At 46.2% G+C, this 24,786-nt stretch overlaps 2 protein-coding genes across 2 annotated transcripts in view; one reads left to right on the forward strand and one right to left on the reverse strand.

Annotated features, from left to right (window-relative positions):
• The window catches only part of LOC149348260 (gamma-aminobutyric acid receptor subunit beta-like), an 83,710-nt gene that overhangs the window by 57,545 nt on the left and 1,379 nt on the right, over positions 1–24,786 (reverse strand). The gene's annotated exons all lie outside the window — the stretch shown is intronic.
• Positions 5,336–24,646, forward strand: LOC149348261 (uncharacterized). The gene is made up of 2 exons (XM_089588037.1): positions 5,336–5,473; positions 20,065–24,646. Exon 2 carries the CDS (start codon positions 20,960–20,962, stop codon positions 21,479–21,481), a length of 522 nt encoding a protein of 173 aa, XP_089444163.1. The 5' UTR covers positions 5,336–5,473; positions 20,065–20,959; the 3' UTR covers positions 21,482–24,646.

Consider the following 24,786-nt stretch of genomic DNA (forward strand, 5'->3'; position numbering starts at 1 on the left):
TAAAGAACCCCAGGTAGTAGAAATTTCCGGAGCCCTTTACTACGGCGTTCCTCATAGCCTGAGTAGCTTTGGGATGTTAAACTCCCATAAACCAAACCATAAACCAGTTGAGGAATAATAAACATAAAGACCCCGGCCTACGCCATTAGGTCTGCTGTAAACGCGGCAGCGTTAAGGAGCCCGTGCCGCCGAAAAGCCATTGTCGTCGTTGGCGTCGCTGACCATGAGCGAAAAATCCACGAAGAATCCCCAGAGGTCGTGTGGCATTGCGGCGTCATCACAACCTGTCCACCGGATTATGAGCAGACTGACCACCTTGGAAGGTGGCAGTTAAATCAAAGACTAGTCGCAAGATGTTGCTCGGGCAGAGCACCCTGGATCACACAAGCCTCACAGGTGGCAGCGCCTGCCATCGCAGGGCAGTGGCGCATCGCTTAACCACTGCATCATTGCGTCAGGAGTGGTATGAGGACTGTCAGGGAGCTAGCAATGCGAAATAGGGACCAATTCTGCATCAATCATTTACCCATAAACGGTATCGCATCATACCCTTAAGGCGGATATTAGTAGAATGTAAACTTGGGTCTCTGACCACGTCAAAAAGGGGGTTAATTGACGTTTCGGAATCGCTACGGGTTGCTTGTTTTTGAAATAAGGAACCCGTAGCTGTTCCGAAACGTCAACTAACCCCCTTTTTGACGTGGCCAGTGACCCAAGTTTACATTCTACCATGGCACTACCTGACCAGATGGAATTCCGTCAAACCCTGGATTACAAGGCGGATATTCAGTGACCCCCCCCCCCCCCCATTTTTAATTTTTTCGAATGAAATGGTTACATATAATATTATTAAAAATACTACCAAAGAAAAGCAAAGCTTGCATTTCAACCAATAGTTCAGAGCCCATCGCATTAGAACCGTACATCTTAATGAAAGGGAGTTGCTTGAGCCAATCAAGCAACGAGTTCACAAAGCTTGACTTGCGATTTACTAGCTCGCTTGAGTTGGAAAATTGCTTTACCCTACAACACGACTATCACTCCTGAGCGCGCCAGAAGACGAGAATGCGACGTAAGCAGCACCCGCAGAGTGGGACGTATAAGAGCCATCCGCGAATATGTGAAGGCCGGGAAGGGAAGACTGAGAGGGAAAGCGAGAAGGGAGAAGACGGGTGAAGGAGAATGAGGAAGCCAGAGAGGGATGGTCGCACCAGGGATCAAAGCGGGGCAACATATCGGGCGGTAGGTAAGTGTGACCTCCAAAGGTGACGGGATCTACACCGTTTAAAAGGTTGTACTCCGCACAGAGGCGATCCAATTCCAAGGGAAGAGGGGGTACCCGGAGGAGTACCTGAAGCGCAGCTGTGCGCGTGTATGCATTCGCTGATTACAGTGCGGCACGCGATTTTAATAAAACTGCAGATATTAAACGCATCGTTTTTGGCAATCTGAAGACTGTCACGCTTTTTCCAGTCTTACACTGGAACTGTTTCTATAAGTAATGCCGTCAGTTCAGCTCGGTCGGTAACAAGACAGTGCCAGCCGAAAGCGTATTACATTCCCTTTTATGTGTGATGCCTCATGCTTCACAAAAAATTTAAAATTGAAAACTGGTTTTGAGGAAAGGAAATGGCGCAGTAACTGTCTCACAGATCTCGGTGGGCATCGCTTTCACTATTTTTCGAGACTATACGCGACTGTAATCCTCCGGCAGTTCATGGAGGTTATAGTTTGTCCACCAGTGAGTTCTGGCGCGTTTCATGCACGCAAAGTTGTTTGTGAATATTGTTCGTGAACATCACATGCAGTAATATCTGACAAGACCATGCAGGTAACTCATAAAAGTTTACATCTAAATGAATTACCGAAAGCGACGCTAAGTTATTCAACTCAGCATCGCATTCCGCTCCCCCTCCGAAGTTGGGATCATTGGTAAAGTCAGCATTAAAGGCGAATATTGTGAATCTGCGAGCTCTTGACAGCCACTGTCGTCAGGCTACGCCCAACGAAAAGGGTTGTCATCTCGCACAAGCGAGTTATCGCGCTATCTTGTTTTCCTTCCTGCCTTTTGAAGTTCGCTTAGCTCTCGGTGAAAGCGGAACCTTTTCAGCTCTACACTATCAAGGGCCTGCCACGACAGTGTACATGCTACTTCCTTGTTGAACGCTTTCGGTCTTCTTTGAAGGCTTCGAAAGCAGTCGCTTCTCGTTTTTCTTATGAACAGCCACTAGCTCTTTGTTTCCACTTTGTGAAACAGGCTTTCCAGTAAGTCACTCTTTCGCATAGTTAGGGATTATTCTCCGCTCATCGCTGGCTTTTCATAGAATGGACGCGTCGGGGTTGATTACACGAACAGGTTGAGCTATGTGGTGGCAACACGAAATAAAAAACTGGAAGCACTTGACGCTATAAGTGGAGTCGATATGTACAGCATACAAGTGACGTCAGGATCCGCCAATGGCAGACGGGGTGCAATCTGATACCAGGCCGTATTTCAAACGGCAGAAACGGTCTAGCACTTGAGTCGGCTGCCTCCTCTGTCACGTCTCTCTCAGTCAAATGTATAGATCGTCACGGCACTGCAACCTAAAGTATTTAAGGGGATACTCTCACCTTGAGTCTCAGTCCTTGCCCTCAGTACAGCCTTCATATATTTCGGGGTAATAGTTTTATTTGTTTCCTCGCACATTTCAGTTCAATATTTAACGCTTCTGAGTAGTGTCGTCGACAGCCTTGTTTGTTTCTCAAAGAAAAGCGAATACTGAAGAGAATCGAAGTTTACGAAAAGGGAATCCGTTTTATATTTAATCCGAGCACAGATATTCTGCTACGTGTGCCAAAGCATCGGTAGTGAACGTCGTACGCCTTGAATGTGAGTACAACACGTCCTAATCTCCATAAGTTAGGTCACGTTAAGACGCCTTCAATGATCTATGTTATCTCAAGGAGCAGTGACGTCCATATGTAAAGGCCGCATAGCATTTGTTGCTTCGCATTCTGCGCAAGTTCGAAATGAATTAGGACAGAATCACAGCGCGATTTGGCTAGGACAATAATTAGTAATTATGGCTGGTCGGTTGGTTTGGTTTCGGTTTTAAGGGGTTTAACACCCCAGATTGATTGAGACTATGGGGGACACCGTAGTTAAGTGCTCTGGATAATTTGTACCACCTTGTGTTCTTTAATGCACACTGAAATCGCACACTACACGCTTGTCCTTCATTCTTTGTCCTCTGTCCGAGCGCTGTTCTTGTATTCAACGATGCACCAACTAGCTCAACTTTCTGCTGTAGTCTATAGGCAATCTATATATTTATGGCTATTCCCTTCAGTAGACTTTCTTCTAAGACAGTCTATGGACTATGAATGCACAAAAGAAAAACAAGATTTCTAGGAAAGCGATACAGTTTATAAGAAGTCGATAGACAGTCTCTAGGCCACTTTTATCACTGCCGCCGCAATGGCACAGCTCAGCCACTGCGGCGGCTATCATGTGATATAACATGATAAGATGCCTTAAGTACAAAAATGTGAAATATACGATATTTTAAGAAAATGCCTGACATTCTAGAACAAGAAATTCAGTAGCGTAGGACGCGCAAGTAATTATATGCGCTCGGTAACTATATATATATATATATATATATATATATATATATATATATATATATATATATATATATATGCGCTCAGAACTGTCTGCGCAGATCAGAGCGCATATACAAGATGTGTGTTTTGCCCCTGGATAAGCAGTTGAGAGCCAGAGCTGCGGTCGCCCTTTCCGCCGTTCCTTCTATGTGTTTTCTGGACTGGAGCAGTTGCGCTGCTTTCCGAATTATGTGTAGTTTTGACAGAAACTGCGTCGTGATCCTGGCGTCGAGCCCGAGATCATCGCCTACGAGGGGCAGTCGTCCTGCCATATCGGAATAGCGAGGGCTTTAACGCGATAACGTTAAGCAGCCCGTGTTGTAGAAAGGTCGACGTCGTCGTCAGCGTCTGTTGTCGACACCGGCGTCGACATCGATGACCGTGAGTGAAAAATCCCCACAAAATCCCTAGAGAAGCATCCTAAGTGGCAGGTCGGTCACCTATGTAACGTTGCCTTGTGGAGTAGCAGGCTAGGGCCATGTTGCCACCCGCCGACCGCTCCTCCTTTTCCTCTCATTAGAATTCCTTTCTCTCTCTACCTTATGACGTCATCACAACCTGCCCACCGGATTGTGAGCAAACTGCCCGCCGTGGCAAGCGGCAGTTAATGATGTTTCGCCAGAGGTTGCTCAGGAAGAAGAAATTTTGCAAAAAGAAAAACGTGGCTTAGGATCAATGAGGTCATTGGTTAATTTTCAAAACTTTGAGATCACTGCGGTGGCCCGCATTGGAGCAATGCGAAAGCAAAACGTCCGCATACCATATCGACGTCCATGGCTGTTCTGACGCCCATGTACTATATCGACGTCCACGGCTATTTTGACGTCTAAGTGCACTTTTTCGCGTTTGGTTTCGTTTATTGGCTTATTGGGGTTTTAACGTCCCAAAGCGACTCAGACTATGAGAGACGCCGTGGTGAAGGACTCCGGAAACTTCGACCACCTGGGGTTCTTTAATGTGCACTGACATCGCACAGTGCGCGGGCCTCTAGAATTTTTCGCGTTTAACTGATTGACTAATTACACCTCATAAACCAAATTTTTCCCGCGGCAACATTTTATCACAGACTATCTATCACAATCATTACATTTTCACACATTTATCTTCAGAGAACGACGTAATAGTGCGGACAAAATTTTCGGACATGCTATGCGGACACTTTCTGCTGACACGACATAGCCATAAAATGCTCTCGCATTAATAATTAATCGTTTCAATCTATACTACCACGAAAATAAACATGAGGAGATCACAGTGACCCAACAGTCACAAGTTTTGAAAGAAAAATCTGTACTGAGTAATTGGAAACATCCGGTAAAGCACATTTCTTTTTGTCTCAAAGAAAAGTTTAGTAAAGCTTGCGTCGGAGATCTTTAGACCTTATGCTTTTGTTCCACTACGCATCTCAACAGTACGTTCTTCTGCACCCAGCCCTTTCGCACATTTTGTCCCCGAATATGAATATTTCTATCCAAATGGTGAAAAAAAAACGGAAAAAACTTTCAGCTCTCTAGCAAGCTAGGCGCACTAAGTACTCTAGCCGCGTAAAGGTCAAGCTCCGATTCGGATCCCGTCAACTTCGTGCGACGAAGTCAAACACACCTTCGCCAAACACAGCGGCGCCGATAAGGACGCAATGTCGTCTCTGCGAAAAAGCTGCGACTTCAAGTTGCTTGTCGCTTGGCTACGGCAGCGACGATATACAGGGAGCTATGCTCATTCCTTCGTGTTCCGCGAAGCCCCGTTGAAGGAGGAAAAGTCTTGCACAGGTTCCGGGTTTCTCATTGAACGTAACGCGACCACCTTGACGGCAACAGTTTACTCGGTAAGTGTTTCTTTTTTTTATTGTATTTCTTTTTTGCGACGGAAGTTTTCTAAATAGACTCGACAGGCTGCCAGGTGCCTGGAGTACAGGTCCCCGCACTCACATCGTTCAGATCCGGGCTCCGAATCGTGTCGTAGCCCATGTGACCTCAGATAAGAACAGCCAGGCCACAAACCTCATAATCAGTCTTAAGCATGTAACTGTTCCCTTAACCTGAGTAATTGGGCTAGTTGGTACGTATTCATGGTTAACGAGCGCAAAAAAGAAAGGGCTTGTGTTGTGTTTTCTTCTCTGCCGTTTTCGTCTTTTTTGCGCCCGTCAGCCATAGATATGAAATGTTTCTGTGTTTCTTCCCTCAATGCAGCTACGTGAGCCTGAACCTTTGTGAGCCCTAGTGAGTGTCAAGCCTCGTGTAAATTATCGAGAGCCTCCTTTAAAATGAGGCCGTTTTTCAAAGTCATCAGGAGTTAAGAGTGATCTGGAGCCGTCACGAGCTTCAGTTTGACTGCCACGGACCTCAGTTTGAGTAAGTCCGTGAGCCAGACCGTATAACTTTCCATCTCCCACCTTTCAAAAAGAGGCTAGGAAATACGAAGCCAAAACAGAAGTCTAAGCTTAACCATCTAGCTCAACTCTACGCACTTACTGATCCCTAAGCTCACAGGCTGGAGTGGGCTTTGGCCTGCGTGGATCTCGGATAGAATGAGGTCATAATCATATCCTCTGCATGACGATGAGATTCACGATAACCTGAAGCATACAGGCAGCACGATAGCAAGAAATTTATTATTGCGGCAGTATTAGAGGCCCCGTTCTCGAAAAAAAGGCCGACGTCCGTCCGTCGGAGTCACAAAAAAGGCAGGTTGCCCATCTGCCACGATGGGCTACGGAGATTGGCCGAGAGATGACACGTGACGTCGTGACGGCATCATAACTGTCAAGGCAGAAAAATGGGCTAGTTGGCGGTTCATGATTAATTAAAAAGACTCGCGCATATGACTGGGACGAAAGGGGAACAAAAATAGTCATCACAACCTTCCCATCGTGGCAGGTACAAAAAAGCGCTATTTACATCCGCCAGAGGAAGACCCTCAGAAAAGCGCAAGGCAAATGTATCTGCACGGCATGTTAAGCCACTTTTTAAACAATGAGGGCTTTTTGTTAATCACCCATCATCATATTTTCTTTTGTTTATGAACTTTCGACTTCATTGTTTGAAGTGAACTTGCATTTTATCTTCTTTGTTGGCTTATCATGGAATGCAAGATACTCTGCTTTCTGCCTTACTGTGTATGTCCTGCGCCTTCCTCGGCCTTTTTGTGTATGTCTTTTTTGCGCTGTTATTTCTTCCAAAAGCTATGCACCATCTTGCCTGACTTCAAGTTTTGTTCCATCTGCGAGTCGTGCATAATTAAGCATTCGAAAATAGCAGTTCCCCTTGCGATTACACCACAGTCATTAAAAATGCCCAGTATACGAACCACTCCTTAAGCGTTTCGACATTTTTAACAACATGCGCTGGTTGGAGTCTTTGTTAGTCGTTGTGGTTGTTCACTTCCCTTTTCTTGCTACGTGTCCAAATCATATTGTTGTGAAGTAGACGACGAAGAAGCGGGCTGTGGCGCGGGACGGAGCGCTCGCGCTAGGCCCGCAGCCATTAAAATCATATTTCATTGGTCGTCACATAGAGTTTCTTACTATTACCTAGATGGAAAGCTGGCAGCGCTGCACTTCAGCCACCATGGACGCTCAAAGCATCATGGGACGGTGAGCTACTTGGTGCGGGACAGACCTATTTTTTTGGGAACACGGAGTGGCACTACTGAGATGTTTCATTCCGAAAACGCTGTTTGTGGGTGCGCAGACGACTTTCGTGCGAACGCAATGCGCAAAAGACAAAGTAGTGATAACGCAATAGCACACGACGCCAATAAAAGGTTTCACTTTTGCGAAATGCCATTAAAAAACCTCTTGAAGTGTCTAAGCAACAACATTTTTTTGAAAACATAGTTACTTTTAAAAATTCGCCTCTAATTACGAAATATTAGCTTTTTTAGAGGTCATTACTTGGCCAATAGGAAAGCTAGCCATCTCATATTTTGGGCAAACTTTGCATTTACCTGCTTTTCTGCTCGTTTGTTGCAATTTACAGGAAGGATACTGAATGTTAGGACATTGGTAGTTATCTTATAGCTTTATTTCTTTATTATTTTTTGGCCAAAAGTTGTAGTTCAGCAACAAGTAGCTCAACGCCCCATGATGCTTTGAGCGCCCATGGTGGCTGAAGTGGTCTCGAGGGGTCGCCATGCAAACTCCCATAGACGAGCTGCCAGCTTTCCCTCTAGGTAATAGTAAGAAACTCTATGGGTCGTCATGTCGTTCGGTTCCTTGGCTTGCCGCTGCGTATCATTTGGTGTGAGGTGCGGGGTACATCTTCATCCTGTCCCTGGAGCACCGCCGCCTTCTGCTCGCCTTGGTCGTCGGCCTAGGGGACATGGACTCCGCCGCCCGGCTCTCCCCAGCTCCACTTGACCAGAACCGACCAACCGCTTTTCCCCCCTGCCCCGTCCCCAGCCCCGAACATAAGACACGGCGACCAGGACCAGACCAGTTATGACCCGACGACGACAATAGCCAAGACAGCACCCCCGCCCAAGCTACACGGCGAGTCTGTAAACCTTGACCTTCGGCCCTGGGCGACCGACCGCTGGCCCTGACGCTCCGGGGAAAACTCTTCATCAGACCATCTCATCCATCGTGGTGGAAAGCCTTTCATCTTCTTCTATCCTTTCTGACCATCCTCACCGTCAGCTCATGCTTCAGAATTCACGCAATCGATCGGGACGGTCGCTCGGTGGCCCCGGGTAATGTTGCGAAGTAGACGACGAAGAAGCGGGCCGTGGCGCGGGACGGAGAGCTCGCGCTAGGCCCGCAGCCATTAAAATCATATTTCATCGGTCGTCATGCCGTTCGGTTCCTTGGCTTGCCGCCACGTATCAATATATCACGCACTGTGAGAACCTAAGCACACGTTCCGTCTTCCTTAAGAACGAAAGAACTCGCGTCTTGCGCTGATGTCAGGCTGTGTAGTGCCACTGCCAATAACCCTCTCCCCGTTCGGACGCCTGAGACAGCGACAGGAATAGAAAAAGAGTTTTTATTAACACCAAGTCTGGAGCTCAGAAAGAGCCATTGCAATTATTGGCCTCATCTTCGATCCCGACTGCAGTGGACTCGCAACCAGACACTGCGTAGCGTGCAGTCCTGCTGGTCATTTATGCATCGCTTATGAATAAGTTAGGCAAAACATGTGTGAAGTTCCGTTACGGGAATAAACACCGGAACAATTTCCAGCATGAAAAGCCAATGAGGTTTGAATGTTTCCGGATACCTATGAGCGGCAGGAAGAGATGTATTCGATTATGCTGTAGAGATATAATTGATTATTTAAATATGTATGTCGGTTTATAAACATCTTATTTTGCACCATGTTTACGACGCCACGAAATGAAGAACAAATACACCAGTGAGGCTGAAAACCTTCGATGAAAAGCCAGGGGAAATGGGCTTGACTAGAAAACCCCATCAGGCAGCCAGGAAAAGATAAGGTACGAAAGCCCGAATGTTATTCATTCTTACTATCTCATTTTTTACTTCCGGTTACCTAGCTTCAATCAGCCTATTATTCAGCCTCTATCTATCCGATCTCTGCTACTTACCTTGTCACTCGCTTTTTCTTCTGCCTATTTTAGGTACCGCCAAACCATTGTGTGATCATGCCTCGCGTTACAGTCGTTGTTGTTGTTGTTGCCTCTGTAGCGATGACATTGGCCGGGGTTTGGTGCAGATCCAAGTCGGTTACAAATTCATTCAAGCTTATCTCAAGTGACTCATAAATAAAAATTGAGGAATACTTTAAAAGGAACAAGGAAGAGCCCTTTGGGACTCCAGTGTGGAGCAGTTAAGGAGGGCAGTCTCCCATGCCTCTCGGGTGGGGGTGGGGGAAGGGGGAAGGTGAGGATTCTGAGAGATCTGCGATATCTTTCACATGCCCACACCACGTAAAAGATATCGCAGATCTCTCCACAGTGAGGGAAGCGCCATCTGTGTTCGCATCGAAGTGTTTTGCTATGGCAGGACAGAGAAGAGTTCCTGTCTGCAGGCGCCGCAGAGTTCGCTCCTTCGCCTTATTCAGCCCCTTGGCAGGTGCCGGCGTCAGAGCGTTGCAGTATTCCCTCTAAGTATGGCACATACTGTACTTAGCTTTCCTGCGAGGTCTGACAACCGGTGGTTTATTAGAATGTCAGAATGTACAGCGAGAGAAGGAAAGCGTTTTCGTGGGTGGTCGAAGGTGCGCTCTAATGGCGGGCTTAGGTAGTTTTCTGAGATTGCGTTGCCACATCTAAAGAATACCAATTGCGTCTGGCGACAGGGGGAAGTCTTTATTTCTCTAATGCAGTTGATGGCGACCGCGACCATCGCTGGTATTAGTAGCAGTAGTAAATAAAGCAAATGTTTGTGCCTAGGTCAACAATATCAGCATGCGCCGACTGCATATCTTTACCTGCTTCCTTTTGAAAAAAAATGTGTGCCAAAGAAGCGAAGTGTCTGAGGCCGGCTATCACTTTCATTTTCTGCAATATTTTATTCCGCCTACTTGCTCTTAAGCTGCTATCTCGCGGAACCAACATTGACTCCGCATTGCCTTCATGCCCAGAACTTCTGATTCGAAAAATATCCTAACCACTTCTTCAAATGGATATGTGATGATTCGGATAGTCAATTTCAACGCCCTAAAGAGCTGGTACTAAACTTCAGCCGAGCAAAAATGATTATCAGGAAATGAAAGGCGCGGCAACTCTTTCACATCGCGGTGGACACCTGAACCGCGCCTTGAGGGAACGGAGAGAGAAACAACTTTATTGCCATAGATTGGCGGAATTTAGGGCAGGTGGGCTTGGTGTGGTCCCCAGGTGGGGGCGACTGCCTGGGCCCACGAAATGAGTGCCAGTTGGATGCTCTTGTCTGGCCTTCTGAGGAGTTGGTTCCATCCGTCTTCGGAGGGAGCTGGCAGTAAGGTTCGAGGGGGCGGATTTCCCGCGCAACCCCAGAGGATGTGAGCCTGGGTGGCGATTTCTCCCTGGTAACAATTTTGGCAGACGGGGTCGGAAGAAGGTCGGAGTGAAAGAGTGAAAGAAAAATCTGTGGCGTTGAGGAGGGCTGGCGATATTTAACAGGCACCTGGGGATATTTAACTTGCACTAACATCCCCCAGCACACGGGCCCCTTTTTGCGTTTCGCCTCCATCAAAACGCGGCTGCCGCGGTCGGGTTCGAACCCAGGTACTCCGGCTTAGTAGCTGAATACCCTACCCACTGAGCCACTGCGGCGGGTTGGTGCACACTAAAGAAACTCATTTGGTCAGAATTATTTCAGAACCCTTCAAAATGGCACCCCTTTCTCTCTTCCTTGTTTCACTTCCCCCTCCATCGCTTTCCTCACTGCCTCATGGAGGCGTCCATCGAAAGTTGGACTGAACCCGCGAAAAAGTAGTGGTGTGGGAGAGGCCCATTTTCATATTCGTTTATTATGCCTCGAACTACAATTTGTTACTGGGTCTTCTCCTTCCTCATAACGAATATTTGTTTTTTGTTGTTTTTGCTTTGCGATGTGAAACAACAAATCAAACTAAAAAGGAAGAAAAGGCATCAAGGATAAGTACAATAGCGTCCGGTGATCCCCCAAAAAAGTGCTCTCGCTCTATGCTCGTCATTAGGCATCTCTCTCTTTCTTTTTTTTTGCAGCTAAAACACACAAACTTCCTTAGCCATCAAGTCAGTGTGTTTATTACCCTCGGGGTTGCCCCTACAAGCACGACCCGCAAAGCGGAAGGCCAGACCCTCTGCCGGGGCCACGCTTTGTAAATACGCCGTCGGGACGCGAAACCCGCACAAGGGAGCAGCAGCATGAGCCTCAACAACAGCAACAGCGGAGGCACCAAGCAAGCAAGCGCTATGCAGCCGTCGCAAGCAGCCGCTTGCCTTTCGCGAGACGCAGCTGCGGGCGCGCTCCTTATTCCGCGGCTCGCTCGTGGCCCGCTTGTCAAACCCCGAGGAGCCCGACGGCGCCGTGCAAACGCACTCACTTGCATTCGTCTCCGGGCCAGCAGCTCGGCCGGCGCCTGCAGTGGCGGCGTCTTTCCCCATAGGCAAGTGCCGCAATGGCATCGATCGTTTGTTCTAGTGCTGCTTCTGCTGCTGCTGCTGCTGCTTGCTGCACTAGATAGCACGCTAGCTCATAAACGGCACCGGCTTAATATTTAGGCTTGGGTACTCATTTCTTCCGCTCGCATTTCCTTTGCTATCATAGATTCATGCATTCATCGCACTTCCTATTATTGGTTACGATGCAAGCACCGCACTGCACCCGTCTCTGCAAGCTTTGCTGGACGCATTTTGATAACCGTCAGTGAACTATATTTGTGCCCATACCACTTTCTGTAAAATTGCAGATCTTATTAAAGACTGATGATATAGGATAAATTCTATAGACCTCTTACGGCGTATACGTAAATCACGCAGATGTGAATGGTATGTGTGTGTTAAGGGGGGGGGGGGGGGGGGGGGGGGGGTGAGAACATTTGGCTGCTGACAGCGTGGTGCGGCAGGTGCGACAGGCACCGAAGCTGCTGTAATCGCGAGAAGAAAGCCGGTAGGGAAACGTTTAATACGTGTGCGAAGCAGGTGGTTTAGAGGCCATAATGGACGTTTTTCCCCACTAGGTCAAGCCCCATGACGACACGCCGTTTCCAAACAAGTAATTGCGTCTTATTTGGGTCCCTGATGTACGTTCAATAATAATGATCACAAAAATATAAAACACACCCGCTTCATTATAGGTAATTTGTTGTGAGAACTCCTCTGCGTTCTTTGTCTTACGCCTCCATCTCCATGTATAAACCTCAGAGCCACCGCGGTGGCTCAGGGGCTGCGGAGCTCGGCTGCTGACCCAAAAGACGCGGGTTCGGTCCCGGCCGCGGCGGTCGAATTTCGATGGAGGCGAAATTCTAGAGGTCCGTGTACTGTGCGATGTCAGTGCAGATTAAAGAACACCAGACGGTCGAAATTATTCGGAGCCCTCTACTACGGCAGCCCTCAAAGCCTCAGCTGCTTTGGGACGTCAAACTCCGCAAAACCTAGAACCATCTAAACATCAGACTTGTGGCACACCTTTTAAAAAAAAGGGATCAGAAATTGTCGACTTTGCCCCCCCCCCCCCCCGGATTTGGCAGGCTTCAAGAAAAAAAACTCTAAAGAAATCAACCTACAACGATCTTTAAACTGGAGTACAGCTTCATCATCAGCTTTGGTGTTAACGATAATCGACACACTGGTGCTAATGCAGAAACTTGAAATACAAAAATCAAATTAATGTTTTAAAAAGTACGGTCGGTCAACCACAAAAAGCCGCACAAACATTTCATCCGGCGATTCATAAGGACCACTAAGTTGCAGGGAGGAAATCGATACGTTGAGATTGCCAAATTCTTCATAAGTTTGCCGAGCTCTTGGTGATAATAATTATAGCACATCTCTTAGGTAGTAACAATTTTTAAGAGTCAGGATGACCTGTGGCACTATAGACAAAAAATTGCATACATTGGACAGACTATTTGTGCTAAAGAAAAAAAAACCGGGTATAACGCCCGAGAGTATCATTGCTTGGAAATGCCCGAAATTTCGGGCAGAAAAGCTCAATGTAAAAAAATATTTCAGCATAGTCATGCTTGGCGCCTTGTTTCGTTTCGGGCTATATAATACCCTGAAGGAGTTATCTATGAGGAAGTGACAAACGGACATACGTACCCACGCTTTAAGCAAGAGTGATTTATGGGCTATATACAAGGCTACCTACAAGCACTATTCAACATAGCAGTTCAAGCACGGCATGACAATATGTCGCTGACCCAATTCAGGCAAGAAAAGGTTATTACTGCCACTAGTGGACCTGCAACCCCTCTTGATCACCTTTTATTTTCAAAAACTCACATCAGCACCATCCACGGTATGATCTGCGCAGCATAAAGCCTAAACAACGTCGTGAAAGGTAGCATAAAAAGCCCGCGAATTCTTTTTTTTCTATGCCGCATCTGGCTATTGTAACAAGACTACCGCGACCGGAAGAAACATTATTTGTCAGAAAACTGTTTTCTGTGCTCAAAGGCATTCGGCCGCGCTGTATTTAAACATGATTCGCAACTTCCATGGTGTCATGCGTATACTTTATCGCGAATCTTCAGTTTATTTTACTTGCTGTTCGTGCATTTTACTTGCTATTTTTATTCTAGGACAGTGCTCTTTTACGAACGATCCCTGTTACACCTTGCTGCCTACATGTTTTTAATGTGCATGTAAGATCCTTGTGAAGAGTATTATTCGCTGAATTTTGACGTACGGACAATGTTATCACCTTCACTGTTTTTGTAATATTGCCCACACTTCTTGGCCCTCGGGCTGCAGTATTTTGTAAAAAAAAACAATAAATAACAGCGCTGTCTGAAGCTAATATTCGCGCGTCCACTTAGTTTTGTGCCGTACCTGCAAAGCCAGCCTAACAGCTCAACATGCGCCCCAGCGTACATACCTTGCACTGTCGGGAACAGCTGTTTTAAAACCATACGCAGCCGCTGTCAGGAGAAAATACGTTGATAGCATTCCACATGCAACGTGCGCTGTAGTCCGGAGCGAACCGCTGTTCCAAGTCGGAAGCGACTGCTACCTGAGTGCAGTTCGGCAGACTGATTCAAGTACAGCCCTGCTTATTTTCTTTGTGGATTCCTTAAATGGGGTGAATTATTTATTGATCGCCAGTGTGTGCTACACAACATATTGTGGAGTCTGGCGGCCTTTGTGAGAAATCTTAGAGGGAGCTCCAAGGAGGACAGGCATAAATTGATGAGAGTATTTCAGAAAGATGCAGAACCCAATCAAGAAAAATATGCATAAGAAAAGGCGGCAAGTGCTGCAAAACTAAAATGACGCCATAGCACGATTCCAATCGGGTATTGTCCGGGGAAAAACGAATACTTAAAACAGTTAGCTTTTGCATAATACAGTGTTAGGAGTCAATCTGATGATGCCGAGTATGTCCGGTGGTTTGGTTTGGCTTATTGGGGTTTCACGTCTCAAAGTGGCTTAGGCTATGAGGGACGCCGTAATGAAAGGCTCTGGAAACTTCGACCACCTGGGGTTCTTTAACGTGCACTGACATCGCGCAGTGCACGGGCCTCTAAAATTTCGCCTCCAGCGGTATGTCGGGTGGATAAAGGAGATAAGTACTGAGCCGAGTCCAAAGCTAACTTGTGGTTAAGCAAAGAATAAAGAGAGTCAAGACGGTGTTTTCTCCGCGTGTCAAGAGATTCAATATTATTACCCGCCATAAGCCGAGTTGGGGAGTCGGTGGTTTTAAACTTTGAATAAATAAACCGAACAGCTTTTCTCTGAACCCTCTCTATATTGCTAATGTAAGTTTAGTAAATGAATCCCATACAATCAAAGCATTCTCGAGCTTTCGCCTAATGTATGCTTTAATTGTCAGTAGTTTTACGTTGGAATTTTAAGATGGAAAGAGAATATTTAAGTTTTTGCCTCAGGAGGCATAGCTTTCTAAACGCGTAAGAAACGCGAATGTATGTGTCATGCATTTGTTGATATTCATTCGTTGACACAATTAGGCGTCATTCCAGTTTTTCCACAGAAATATTCTCGCTTAATTGAGAAGGGGGGGGGGGGGGGGGGGTAAGGTAAGTGGCATAAAATGTCTTCCACTGCTTAGTTCAGGCATGTCAGTTCAGACCCACGAAGAAAACGCCCTCTGCCAATGAGGGGAGAGGGAGGTGGGAACGTTCGAGCAGGTCAGGTTAACGATCCCCTCCCTAGATCTAACTATATAGGAAGGGGCCCGTGAAACACTACACCTCATAATCAAAACTAAGTATCTCCTGAGCTGTACTGTCTTTGCCGAAGGTAACCAAGAGCGTCATGCCGTGTTTCTTAGCCGTGTAATGGAGAACTTAAAGCACCCCTTAGGCAATAAATCTCAGTAAGATAAGGAGACCTCTAGTACTCTCCTTTCAAGTCTTTCTTTAGGGGTGCCGTAGGCTTGGTTTGTTTTTACAAGGCTTAATGAACCAAAGCGACTTCAGCTATGAGGAACGCCGTAGTGGAGGGCTCCGGAATAATTTCGACGCCCTGGTGTTCTTCAAAGTGCGCTGGCATCGCACAGCACACGGGACTCCAGCATTTCGCCTACATCGAAATGCGCCCGCCGCGGCAGGCATCGAACCCGCGCCTTTCAGATCAGCAGCCGAGAACCATAACCAATGAGCCACCACAGTGGCTGGTGCTTCGCTATACGGCTGAGAAGCAAACCCTGTTTCTTGGTTACTTTTGGCAAGGGCGGTGCTTTTTTTTTTAGCTATATACAGCGAAATAAAAAAATATAGCGCTAATTTCCGTACCATTCGTCGTACAAAATGCAGCCAACTGAGTGCTTCAGGGAAAACATCAAAGGGCGATACGCACGGTTAAATGCCCCATTGCGGCTAGATTTAGTGCCTGCCTTTAGTCTTCCGCCAGGCTCACAGCAGCGGTAAACCGATAAGAATCATATGCATCATGGCCGCTCCACAAGCTGTGCACATGCGCAATGAGCACCGTGAAGTGGGTCTATTATTATATTATTCCGGCCCTCCTGACAGAGTAGAATATATCTTTTAAAAAAAAGGCATCTGTTCCCTTCGCGTTCGAAGGGCATATTTAACGCTTGCCCTATTCGTTTAATAGACTAAATGAAAGCCGTATCAGCATGATTGCCGCTAATTAGCCGCACAGATGTCAGTGTCTGTATGTCGTATTCTTTGCCAAGTTTAGAATTTCAGTTCTATAATGTGTTCTGCTTTCGCTGTTAGGACCTGAACAGCGAGAGCTGTTAAGGTCATGATTCTCGCTTCTGCGGCGTCGGTGATGGCGGCGTAATGTGTCGGGGGAGCAGAAGCACAGCCACCTCTGCGACGGAGGAAGGGAGAGTAACACTAGTCAAAAATTGCGTGTGTGTATGGGGGGGGGGGGGGGCAAAAAGTAGAGGGGAGGAGAGCATAGCTGAAGGAAGGGGGTAGGGGATGAGGGGAAGCCTACTAGAGAGAGAATGTTTCCACCCAAAACTACAGGGTCAGAAGAGTACGTGGCCATGTCTGCGTGCCTCGCGCTATTTTAGTTGTCTTCGCACGGGGTGCGTGGCCGTCGTCAAACGCGTCGAAACACCTCTTGACACCGCTGCACGTAGGTGGAAGGCAAGAGCCCTCAAACTCTCGGCGGGTCATGAACACTGAGAGCGCATGATCGGGGTGCTGTCCAATAACATCCGTTATTCTAAGCCCACACATTTCATAGGCAAATATTGACAACACTTACGCCTTCCTGCTTAACCGGGAAACTCAGCGATAACAGTATCGCGGCTCAGAGCTGGTGAACTCCCACACCCCAGCCCTGAATCACTATTTCCGCATCGTTATTTCCGCTCCGCAACACTTGGCGGGGCTATACTCATTGCCACAAGGTAAAGCGTGCGTGCGTGCGTGTGTGCGTGTGTGCGTGTGTGCGTGTGCGTGTGCGTGTATGCGTGCGTGTGTGTGTGTGTGTGCGTGTGTGTGTGTGTGTGTGTGTGCGCGCGTGTGCGTGTATGCGTGTGTGTGTGTGTGTGTGTGTGTGTGTGTGTGTGTGTGTGTGTGTGTGTGTGTGTGTGTGTGTGTGTGTGTGTGTGTGTGTGTGTGTGTGTGTGTGTGTGTGTGCGTGCGCCATCTTAGGCTGTGAAAAACAGGTATTTCTATTGCCCACATCCAGTGTCGCTGAACACCTTTCTTGAGCTAATTATACGCTTGCTTTCTGCAGTAACCGAAGTGCATTAGAATAAATAAACGGTTCTGAGCTCTGTTTTTAGCTTAGGGCCTGTGGTGCTAAATACTCATGCAAACGGGCGAACTCGTAAGTTAATTTCTTTTTTTTTAACCCGTCGGTGCGAGGCGGGGACAGCAGTGCGCGGTGTATGTCTCTAAACCCTTGTGAAAGCCAAAAGCAGCGTGATATCTGAGACCCAGTAACACTGTGTGACGCATTTGTCAACCGAACCTCATCGCGCCGTTAGTTCCTCTGCAAGCGAGGATGAGTTGGTTTGACAGCGGACTGCAACAGCTGCCTTGCGTTGCGTTCCATGGACAGAGACGAGTATGAGGGCTGTGGCAGCAGCGGCAAGTGGTATTTTTTTATTTATTACTGAGAAAGCTTACCAGTGCTTTAGTGGCGACGCTCACTTTGGGCTTTGATGTACCTCGCATAGCACATGGCAAGTTTCACAGCCATTTGCGGGGACGCTGCTGGCATCAGTCCTCCTTGTTGGGCGTAAAAGGCTATGTCGCCCGCTTGGGAGCCTGCGGCTTGACCGCAGAGGATACCTTCGTCGCACCTTCGAAACACAAATTTTCGTATCTCCTGTAAAATGGGTAAAGTTATGATTCGCGTTCGCACAAGACTGCAGGTAATTTATCTCACCAAATTAAAGTGTGGGGTGTTTTTGTTATTATTATTGTCATAGTATTATTACTAATTATTTCTAATGTAGTTCTCATTTCTTATTTATACAGTTCATTTTATGAATTATGTATTTGAACAGGCGCCCTTTGTGCTTCGAATGCAGGCGAGACGCAAAACTCACCATGTGCTGCGCGATATCAGCTAACGTTATCAGCTCACGATGTCAGATCACTCTAAACACGAATACGCCTATACGGGAGTAAAAAGGGTGTGCGATAGAGGACAGCTTAGTCCCTTTTTTTACTCCTTTGTGTTTGTAGTGCATAATATTAATACGGGGCCTTCTACTAAGGCGTCCCTCATAGTTCATGTGTTGTTTCGGGAGGTTAAACCCTACGATTTACAATTTTTTGTCTGCATGTATCGCATTCGTGCTGTACTCCGACTTTCTTCGAACTTTTCCTAGCTGTTTCTAGACATTACTTTAAACATTGATTAAATTATTATTGTTCTCAATGTTATTTTTTATTGCTGTTCATGCCGGTTTATTAAACCCCCACACATACCAGTATTGCCGGCATTTGCATGTTTCAGTATACCTTGAAGAGCGAAACAGATTTTACTAAAGAAAAAACCAGCCAACAAGACGGGGACAAAGGAGAGACGAGGCACACGCAACGACGTTGTGTGTCGGTGTGTATGCCTCGTCTCTCCTTTGTCCCCGTCTTTTTGGCTGTTTTTTTTTTTTAAGTATGTGCCAACTAACCCAGATTTCAACTCTCCTGAGATTTTACTATAAGAACCGCGATTTCGAGTCAAAAATTTTATTCCGTATTTAAAAGTAGAGAATACCTGTTTTATCTTGTACCGAAAAAAACGCTCCGCACCGCTTCAGTCGCATTATGAAACTTCAGATGTCACGTAAGAAGTAGGGTTTAACCTCATGTAGAAAAAAAAAGAATTCGTCCAATGACAGGCTCTATATCGTTTCCTTCTGTATAGAAATAACGATTTTCTTTTGGTGATGATCGCTGAGAAAAAGAGGCTACTTATAAATTCGTTTTTCATGCATTAAATTTCTCTTCTTTCGTCAAGAAAAATTTTAATTGAACCAGCGTCACTTTATTTGCACATATAGATATGTAACCAAAGTTGAGCCGAAAGGGAAATAATCATTTATCCATGTCTCCTTGAAAGCTACATTCGCTTTGTGTAGACAGTAGTCTTTTCGTGTGCATTATCATAGATCTTCACTTTAAAAACAGCAGGAATATTCTTACTACAAAAAAGAGTTCTTGTTCTCCCCAGTCAACGAACCAAACTTAAACCAACGACCGCGCAACGCTGACAGACACTGGCACCATCTTAGGCCTAAATTGGTTTCAATATGGAGGTATTTTAACGGCAAGAATAGAAAGAATTCTTGGGTAAGTTCCGGCTACTGGATCTGCCGTCGTTCGCCCGATGTTAAGCCAATGCACAAAGTTTCGTCATTATCTAATGTTAATATTAAGCAAGTAAGTTGGGCTAGTTGGTGTTGGGAAACCGGCTGCGACATGTTAGCTAGGACGAATAAAACAGCGGACAGGGAGAGAAACACTGCCCCGTCTGTTTCTCTGTCTCTGTCCGCTGTTTTATTCGCACTAGCTAACATGTCGGAGCCAGTGCTTAGCTATTGTAATGCTCTACTGAGTTGTTACCTTATAAAAATGGGCTACAGACTTTATACACACTTCTCATAGACCCTATTGCCTTCCGATATATATTCATTTTTGGCTATTCATAGCGTATAGACTTTCTGAAGTCGAAAGTCCACAAAATGTATATGGCTAGATATCTATTGTGTCTATAAGCTATCCATGGGATTTGTGTTGTCTATAGACTAGTGTATAGTATTTGGCTATAGAATATCTATGAGTGTACAGAAACGTCTATGGATAGCCTATGGACTCAAAGCGAATCACGCTGATGAATAGTGTTTGACGTTGATCTTCGTTCACGCAGCACCTCGTCCCCGGCGTCCGCCGCTCACGAACGAAGTCGTAGCGCAGCCATGGCATCGGAGCGCGGGCTGGAAACTGAAGTGCACGACCAGAGTGTGCAACGTCGGTGACAGATAAAGGACACCATTGTCACTTCAAGCAGAAAGCATCGCATGAGCAAAACTCGCGCGGTGCTCGGACTGCCGCCATTTCTGCTGAACCAGCACGAAGATAGTGATCTACTAACATCCACGCAAAAACAACAGCCAAGCTAGAAGCCAGTTAGCACCTTACGTCCTCTCAGAGCGTGCCGTTCGACCTTGGATAGGAGAGAAAAGATCTCCGCGTATGGTCTACTGAAAGTTTTCAAAGAAGACCGGAAAAATTTTGTTGCTTCTTCCCGACGACTGCATCTGAGAATTCTGATTACCACTCCGGTCTGCCAGCCACTAGTTCTCAGGTCTACTGCTCTTCCCTGAAGTCATCCTTCTTCATTCCCATTACTGGCTCTCAAGTGAGTGACTGGTCGTGTGTTATTCGAGCGGCATTCGAACCATTACCGAGCTTTCTGGCATCCCAACGCCGTAATATTCAAGATTATCATGCAAAAGTTGCCTATCAAAGAACAAAATATTGGTGGGCCTACCGGGCTTCTGCAAGCCCATCAGTAGCCCCCACACCCATTGCTGGTCCTCAAATCAGCCACTGTTCATACTGTTTTCCTGCTAACTAAAGAACTAAATGTCTGCCGGCGTCCCGAAGTGGTCGTCGCTGAGATAAACTGCCTAGGTCAAAAAAGACCAGGAAGTCAAAGAAAAACAGTGGCTCCATCTATATAGCATTTCTCTTCGACCTCCTTGTGCATTACAAGCCTTAAACCCAGATCATCCGGTGATTGTATAAGACAAGTGCTTTGAATGAAAGCTCCTTCAGACCGACGTTTTGTAGCCATGACAACGAATCTTTCCGGTGGGCCTCTCCAGGTGCCCTCGGAAACGACAAGAACCACTGTGACGTTCGTCCCAACCGACGAGACTGACATGACGGCGACCACCCGTGTCGAGTGCTGGATGGCAACCGTCGGCGTCCTGTTGTCGTCGGTGGGCTTCTTCTGCGTCTGTCTAGGCTTGTCCTACAGGTTTCTCGTGGTGACCCTGGTCGGCTACGTCATGGCACCTGTAGGCGTCATCATCTTTGTAGCGTTCCTCTTCGTCTACCAGACCAGCCGCAGGCTCCAGTGTCAGGCTGCGACATCAGGGGAGGAGAGTGTGGCATTGAAGTGTGACAGATCCAGCAGCGAATCCGCTCCGAGCGAGATGCCCATGGTTGTGGTGAGAACGACGAACGGTAAAGCATCCGGTGCCACGGAGACAATTGTGGCCCGCACTCCGGACGTGATTCCGGATGACGTGAACGGTCTTCGGGACAGCCACGTGTGAGCTTCTCAATAATGCGAGTGTTGTGTGCGTTCAGAAAAGAAAAACGTTGCGCTCTGTATTCTTTATTTTCGGAAGAAAAATACTCGTAAGAAACGCAGCAAAGTTAGATAGAGTTAATTATCTACTCCATACGGAGTTAGAATTGATCATTTGTTGATGAACTTCTTCCAAATGCACGCCTTAAGCAGCGGTGTAGTGATCAATTGCCCAATTGCCCAGTGACCAGCAAAATATTTTCACACAGTCGTCGTCTACAGGGGCCAACAATGTTATTTTGTAACTGGAAACTACTGGCGCGACTAGAAATTTACTTCTACGAATTCAGTAGTACCTCTACTTCCATGGTGCTGTGAGTGCAAAATAGAAGTCAGAGGGATCAGACAGTTGTACGAACGAAACGACAGAGTATTCGCTAAATGCCGCAATATCACGGCATAATGAAGATATTTAACTACGCAAGCTTTCCTTGCATTTTAGCAATGTTTGAGGTTTTTGGGCTTTCAGAGATTATTTTGATGACCTGTGCAAGCGAATCATCTATTCAGACATGCTGGCTACGAATCCTGTTGTGAGCTTATACTCGACATTTCCATCCAAAGCCTGTAGCATTACTTCTCACTGGTTAAGTACACCAGTTACATTAGCCGCAGTGTTCGTATACCCGAAAGGGCCACTATTACATTCCTACATTCCTATTACTAATACATTATTTTGATGACCTGTGCAAGCGAATCATCTATTCAGACATGCTGGCTACGAATCCTGTTGTGAGCTTATACTCGACATTTCCATCCAAAGCCTGTCGCATTACTTCTCACTGGTTAAGTACACCAGTTACATTAGCCGCAGTGTTCGTATACCCTAAAGGGCCACTATTACATTCCAGCGCAACCACAAACGATTTCTACACTGTGCTCTGTTTGACAGCCAGTAAGCGGCAATTGCATGGCCTCAGTCTCGCCGAAGTAGACATGTTCGGGACTCGTGTTTGTGCGCCGTTTTTTCTTCAATGTGCATTCATACCGACTAGCCCAGCTCGCCATTCTCATGCAGACACGATTTCAGTATACTTTATGCGACATGTACCGCGCGTATTTCACGACTGCAATGTAGAATGACGATGTCGTCGTTGTTTTTTCCAAACATGCAGCCTGTTGAGATATGTCGCCTTAGGCCTTCTCGACCTTCTTCTGTGCCCTCAAGACGTAATGCACATCGAGCTCAGTTTCGATGCAATTGTTCATTTCGCTTTGTAGGAAAGCGGTGGACTGTGGTATGATACATATACAATGTTATGGTGGAGTGATTCCACGGTTTTATTCTGTTTTTTTTCTGTCTCACAACGCACCATCTAGTGGCACTTTTAAGAACCAAGTACAACGCACCGTCTGCAGTCATGGTTAATGCACTGTTTGGCATATGTTAGAGAATCTTGGAGATGCCATGAACGCGGGACAGAACATCTACACGCGGCATATCCGTACTTCGAGTTTCATTTTGTTCTCTTTCAAAAGAATCCGAGGTGCCAAAGTATAACTGCAGTAGTATTCAAGGACTCTGGTATTACCACGAGATACTGTACAGCTTAGCGCGATTTGAAAGTTATCCCTTTCGTTCAAGCTAAAACGGACCAACAATCCCCTGATGCGATGGTCACTTTGTGCGCAACAAAGATGGCGGTGCAAGATAGAGAAATTTTTCATTTAGCTTAGCACATGTGTTTGTAGCAGCCCTCTTGCAAACAAACCTTCTTGAAGCAGTTATACTGAGCAGGTTAACTCGGAAGTCGTCACCTCCAAATCGTGTTTTCCTATACTAGTCAAAGCAGCATCAGGTGCATAGCGCCTAACGTCGAGGGGAAGCGTTCCAAAAATTTAATCAAGTTCGAGTATTTACAACGCCTGTTTTCAGCCAACGTTTCTGACATTCAGTATGCAGCTAACGTGGCTGGTCAGCCATCTCAATACTTTTTTTTATTCTTAAACAGTTGTTTGGGATGAGGGATTATCTTAACGATTTCGAACCCGCAAAGCTTGCAGCTATGCAAATAAGTTCTCCGGACTATAAGTAGCGGTTCGAAGCAAGCGTGTATTTGTGAGTTCGCATTCAGTTAGAGAGAATGACTTGTCTGAGAATGCGTCTGTTTCTAATTCAACCGAAAATGAAATACATCGGTCAGTGAAAGATTTACTCAGATGTCTCGTGGACAGCTCGTAACCTTTCAATGCTCTTCATTGCTGCAAAATATAGATTGGCTGATCTGCGTTCACTGGCTTAATGATTAATTACCATGTGCCATGGCGCTATTTATTAGCCCTAGATGCCCTTGCGGCATAAGAATTCACAATCATCATCTAATTTATTAATAATTTGAAACACTTTTATCGATGGAATAGCCGCCCGTAAGCAGTGTAGAAGTTGCAACAAATTCTAAGTTACAATGATGTACACATACCTTTGTCGCGAATGCTGTGGTTAAGGCATATTGCAGCTCGGCTGCAGGCCATGGGTTCGATTACTCACTGCCTCTGTTTGAGCTAACACAGCCACGCACCGCTCAGGTTCTTTGAAACATGTTTCACGAGATAATCAGCTGCAGCGATCAACAGGGATTCACTGCATCCTTCCTGCGTATCGTTCGAAAGGCGAAACATTCCACGTGGCTCTAACAATAATGACGCTCAATGATATGCTAGGAACGTGTCTATGCAGCTCTATACGACAGGCCCGCTTTCAATACTAGTAAAGATCACAAATTACTGTCATACCAAGTTTCGCGTCATCAACTCTTTGCGGTTTTCGTTGCTAGCATACTCACTGCTTAGTGCTTTAGGTCTTCACGACCATTTTTTGCCTTTTTGGAAAAGAGTGTCGGTCGCTTTTTTTTTTTAGAATCACGAAACACAATCATTTCTATTGGCACTCACGCCGGTGCAGCACAAAGAACAAACTATTTTGTTTTGTACAAATCACTCTTTACTAATGCAGTCAATCGCAGTGTGTTAGTTTCTTTTACATATCCTCTGCATTTTCTTAAAGGCCTTGCTCCACGTTTTGTCAGAATATTTCGCTCAGAAAATATTCTTCCACGAGCATTTTTCGCAAGAGATTCGACCATGTAATGTAACCTAAATTAAGGTCAAATAAAATACCCTTTCACTGAAATGTATCCCTTTTATTTTCGTGATTGCAAAATATGTTTCATCCTCTCGTTTTACTCGTGACGTAGAAGCCTAACACCGCGAACTACTGAGTCCTCTTTCGCTGATGACGCTCGACCAAAAGGATTGTCGTCGAGCCTTTAT

Source organism: Amblyomma mixtum, chromosome 4 (genome assembly GCF_055824585.1).
Source record: "Amblyomma mixtum isolate Tamu chromosome 4, ASM5582458v1, whole genome shotgun sequence".
Taxonomy (NCBI): Eukaryota; Metazoa; Arthropoda; class Arachnida; order Ixodida; family Ixodidae; genus Amblyomma; species Amblyomma mixtum.

Coding starts and splice junctions, on each gene's coding strand:
- LOC149348261 (XM_089588037.1), top strand. CDS start 20,960: ATGAAAGCTCCTTCAGACCGACGTTTTGTAGCCATGACAACGAATCTT.